Source organism: Mustela nigripes, chromosome 12 (genome assembly GCF_022355385.1).
Source record: "Mustela nigripes isolate SB6536 chromosome 12, MUSNIG.SB6536, whole genome shotgun sequence".
Lineage (NCBI taxonomy): Eukaryota > Metazoa > Chordata > Mammalia > Carnivora > Mustelidae > Mustela > Mustela nigripes.
Window position 1 is genome coordinate 42,093,834 of NC_081568.1, and position 5,481 is coordinate 42,099,314.

The window sequence follows — 5,481 nt, forward strand, 5'->3', positions numbered from 1 at the left end:
TGTTGAATAAAACTGGTGAGAATGAACATTATCTTTTTTCCAGACTATAAAGGGAAATTTTCCTATACACCCATAGGTATTAAATTTTGCTATATTTTATGGCAATATATAGTACATATTATATCATATCAGATCAGTGAGCTTCGCTGGAAGGTGAAAAGGCAAAATGGAAGGCCCATGAGAAGATAAGAACTCTTGAATCTTTATTTTCCTCACACAATTTCCATAACTGTTACTATATTATCATTTCCTTCTCACAACATTTCTGTATGTTCCGGAGACCCTAATTTTCCCATGCCATCAAGACCTCTCAAAGCAGATAGATCACTCCGCAGATAGATCACTCCGTGGTACATGCCTGAATGTTTTATTTCCCAGGTCCAAATGGCCAATCATATGCAATATCAATCACTGTTATTTACAATGACACAGAGAATTTTCTCACACATATTCACACATCTTTATAAGCATGGCATGTCCTCTGCAGAGGTTCCCATACAGAGTCTTAAACTTCACACCATCATCAGTGTAAACACTGGGGCCCTGCAGAGAAAGAGCTGCTAAGCAGGACATATGAAGGAATCAAGTAGGAACTTTCTTGCAGAAATCATATTTAGCCACACAGGTCACTACATCCTTGCTACATAGGACTTCTCCTCATCAAGATGCTTTCCTAAAGATTCTTATGAGAGAAGAGCTGGGCCTACAACAAAGAATAGAGAAACATTTTAGGGATAGCAGGTGGGATTTTTATGTCCTGATTCATACCTGCCTATGTAGGCTACCCCAGGCATGTCTTCCACATTCCCTGTGGATTTTTCCCTGAGGGCCATTCAATTCTTAGGAAAAAGAATGGATGCTTCTGGGAAAGGGTAAAACGGGATCTGTGATGGTATCACACAGGGTCTTTATGTGCAAACACCATAACTTACATGTATTTGCAAATAAAATAAAAAGTGAGGTCTCTACAACAGTATGAATTAGGCCACCAGACACAAGAGCAGTGTTAATGAAAAAAAGACAGAAAAAGAAATCAGGGGAATCAAAAACACAGTGTCTGGAATGCAAATCAAATGTAAAGGTATATACCTTGGTATTAGCAACTTCCTGCAAAAGAACAGAGAGGGAAGATGAAGGGACAAATATGAACTAAAACGTGTTCTCTGCCAGAATTTTACACATAGATGAGGGAACAGATACTGCAGATGAAAAAAGGTTTCCCTGAAGTTACACAATCGGTGAGTAGTGGAATAAGCATTAAAACTAATGACCGTCTATGTCTTTCCAACACGCCAAGCTCCTAGACAGGAAGAGTAAAAGAGAGAAATAACAAGAAGTGTCAATTCCAAGATCCTGGGTCCATCCACAGACACAGATCAACTTAAATTCTTGAAATGAAATAAACAACCAAACAAAGAGATGACATTTATTGGACCTTATCAACCCATCTTTCCATCCATCTACAAGAATAATTTTACAGGTACCTTTAGGAATGACAATCAAATCCTTCCCCCAGGCTCAGTTTCAAGGTCATGGCATCTTTTGACCCAAGCTTTCTTTATGTCCTCTATGGGAAATTACTGCACAGCCATAGTTATGCTAAGTTAACATTAACAATATTATCATATATCCAATTCTTACTATATAACATAAATACATAACTTCAAAATAAACTATATATGTAACTTGTGATATTAATCATTCAGTTCACAAGTTCAAAAGTCTTACATGTCATAGTGAAAATACCCATTATTTATATAACAGAGATGTCTGTATTATTGCTGATAAAAAAATTAAATACATTAGGAACTTCATCAGTAAAGATGCTCCCAAACTCATTGAAATCCATGGATTTTATGTCATTTTTAAGGCTTGAGAAAATACTGAAGAAGACATTTTCTGTGCTTAATACATTCTTATGATTTTACTACTGTATGAATTCTCTGGTGTACAGTGAGTTGTGACTTCTGGATGAATGCTTTACCACAGATAGTACACTGATAGGGTTTCTCCCCAGTATGAATTCTCCGATGTACAACAAGGTCTGACTTCTGGGAAAAGGCCTTTCCACATTCAGCACACACGTAAGGTTTCTCTCCTGTATGAATGCGCTGATGCCCTGGGAGGTGGGACTTCTGAGAGAAGGCTTTCCCACATTCACTGCATATATAAGGTTTTTCTCCTGTGTGAATTCTCTGATGTCCAATGAGATGTGACTGCTGACAGAAGGCTTTTCTGCATTCACTGCATTTGTAGGGTTTCTCTCCAGTATGTGTTCTCTGATGTATGATGAGCTGTGACTTCCGGGAGAAGGTCTTCCCACATTCAGTACATTCATAAGGTTTCTCCCCAGTATGAATTATCTGATGTATAATGAGTTCTGATTTTCTGCTGAAGGCTTCCTCACATTGAGCACATTTGTAGGGTTTCTCCCCAGTGTGAATTCTTTTATGTATAATGAGGTGGGACTTCTCACAGAAAGCTTTCCCACATTCAGTACATTCATATGGTTTCTCTCCAGTATGAGCTCTATGATGTATAATCAGCTGTGACTTCTGGGAGAAGGCCTTCCCACATTGATTACATTCATAAGGTTTCTCTCCAGTGTGAATTCTCTGATGTATAATGAGGGGGGATTTCTGGGAGAAGGCTTTCCCACAGTCATTACATTCATATGGTTTTTCCCCGGTGTGAACTCTCTGATGTATAATGAGGGATGATTTTTGAGAGAAAGCTTTTCCACATTCAGAACATTCATAAGGTTTCTCCCCAGTATGAGTTCTCTGATGTACAATGAGATGTGACTTCTCACTGAAGGCTTTCCCACATGTACCACAATCATACGGTTTCTCTCCAGTATGAATTCTTTGATGTATTATGAGTTGTGACTTTTTTAGAAAAGATTTTCCACATTCAATGCATACACTGGTCTTCTCTCCAGTTTCAACATTCATATATTGAATAAGAGATTGTTTATTGCTGATAATCTTTCCACATTGACAATCTTCACAGTGTTTCACTCCATTATGAATTTTTTCATGCTTAGAATAGGAAGAAATAGGTGTACTCCCACACCCAAAATTCTCATCAGTGTTTTTTCTTGCATAACCCCTATTACAACTGAATAAGTTTACATTAGCTTCCAAGCTCTTTTCAAAGGAGTCACAGTCATACAGTCCTTGTCTTGAAGCATCTAGGTCTACGTAGTCATGAAATATTTTTCCTAATGTCTTATATGAATAGCCTGACTCTTCAGAAACTGTTTTGTTTTTGATGACCATGACTTGCCTAAGAAGTCTGTCTTGATTTTCTGCATCTCTCTCCAGCTGGTCATCACCCTGCCAGACCTTAAAAATGGAGTACAATGAATGCTCCCTTGTCACACTTGCCAATATCTCCTTTTGGAAGGAAACACCTCCAAATATATCCAACTGAGGATTTTCAAGCCTAGTCTCCTTCTCTGAAAGAATAAAAAAAAATCAAACAGATAAAAAGATTTAGTAGAGGACAAAAGATGTAAAAACAAATGGATGATATATGATGGTCCAGGAGACAGAAAACTGGGAGGGTAATAGGCCATTTGAAAATGTAAATTTATCACTAGTAATTAAAGATGGACTTTACTCCCAGTGGTGATGGCTGAGGTAGTTGAGGAATTCTGCTCCCAAAGAAACCAAGTACAAAAACAAATAAAATAAAAAAGCAACTAATTTAGGGCACTGAAAAACTATTAACAGGTGGTAATAAGCCAAAAAATGCTTACTCACCAGAAACTTCTACTTCATTATGTAAGAATGGGGAGCTAGCATTCTTTCTCAGGGTTTTCCCATCTCCCATCCCTAGTTTATGGGGCATTAAAAGATAACACAAATCCATAGGTACAGCTTAATGCTGTTAGTAAGAGTAGCAAGAAATTTAACAGGAATTTGGAAGCAAAAGAGTCATAAAAGGTTGAGATAATACCGTCCACATACCTCCACTTGACCACTAAAAGATCTATAAAAAGATATTCTAGAGAGCCCAACAGTGATTGGAAATTTGGAGAGTCTTGCAAACTTGCTATACTTGTAAAGTGTTCTGAAACATGCACTACTCAGGCAGCAAACAGTGAAAGCCACGCTTGTGTATGATGTCTCATACAACCTCTGCCCAAATCACTAGCTTACCTCTACCTTATCCAAAGGTGGAGGGGAGTCTCTTAGAGAGCCAGATTTAAACAAACAAACAAGAACTAAAGAGAGCCATCAGCAATGACACTCTATAGGACAAAAAGATTTCAGTTTAAGCCTAAGCAAGTTAAATGCCTCTAAGACAAAACAGAAACCCTTAGAAGGATCAAAAGAATCCACACTACAACAGATCATCTATGATGTAGCATTTTCAATCAAAAATTACTAGACATATAAAGAAACAGAAAACTGATCTAAACTAAGGAGTAAAATCAGTCAATATGATTCTATGTGGGTACAAATGCTGTATTTTGTAAACAAAGATCCCAAAGAAGCTATTATAAACATATTAAAGAACTTAAAGGAAAAGATTGCTAGGCAATGAATAAACAAATATGTAATTTTAAAAGAGGAAAAAAGCATATAAAGGAACTAGTTTGACCATAAAGAGGCAGGAAGAGGAAATTTTGACTATTAGAACTCTTTTGTATCATGATTGTGGTAGTAGTTAACTTACTCTATGCCCAACATTTATTTTGTGTAAGTTAAAACATAAAAGAACCAAATGAAAATTCTAAGGCTGAAATTAAAATTTCACCAGGTGGGCTTATTAGATTTGAGAAAGCAGAAAGCAAAAAAAGAGAATTACAGGCCAATATCTCTGGTGGACATAGATGAGAAAATCCTCAACAAAATATTAGCAAACTGAATCCAACAATACATTAAAAAATTTATTCACTATGATCAAGTAGGATTTATTCTATATGCAAAATGGTTTAATATTTGCCAAAAAGTTAATTGATATGTCACATCAGTAAGAAAAAGGATAAAGCCAAGTGATCATTTCAATAGATGTAGAAAAAGCATTTGACAAAGTATAACATATATTCATGATAAAAACCCTCAAAAAATTAGGTGTAGAGGGCACATACCTCAACATAATAAAGTCTATATATGAAAAACCCACAGCTAACATCATACTCAATGAGCAAAAGCTCTCAGGTCAGGAACAAGACAAGGATGCCCGCTTTTATTCCATAGTACTGGAAGTCCTAGCCACAGCAATTGGACAAGAAGAAATAAAAGGCATATAAACTGGTAAGGAAGAAGTAAGACTTCCACTATTTGCAGATGACATGATACCACATTTAGAAAACCCTAAAGAGGGTGCCTGGGTGGCTCAGTGGGTTAAGCCGCTGCCTTCGGCTCAGGTCATGATCTCAGGGTCTTGGGATCGAGTCCCGCATCGGGCTCTCTGTTCAGCAGGGAGCCTGCTTCCTCCTCTCTCTCTCTCTGCCTGCCTCTCTGCCTC

The 5,481-nt window shown here is 37.3% G+C and overlaps 1 protein-coding gene across 1 annotated transcript in view; it reads right to left on the bottom strand.

Moving 5' to 3' along the window:
- Positions 1-1,412: 1,412 nt before the first annotated feature.
- The window catches only part of LOC132027792 (zinc finger protein 300-like), a 10,575-nt gene continuing 6,506 nt past the window's right edge, over positions 1,413-5,481 (bottom strand). The window contains exons 4-5 of the mRNA XM_059416530.1: positions 3,620-3,623; positions 1,413-3,452 (exon numbers count right to left, since the gene is read on the bottom strand). Of these exons, the coding sequence (XP_059272513.1) occupies positions 1,917-3,452; positions 3,620-3,623 (1,540 nt within the window). The 3' untranslated portion in view covers positions 1,413-1,916. The remainder of the gene's footprint in view (positions 3,453-3,619; positions 3,624-5,481) is intronic.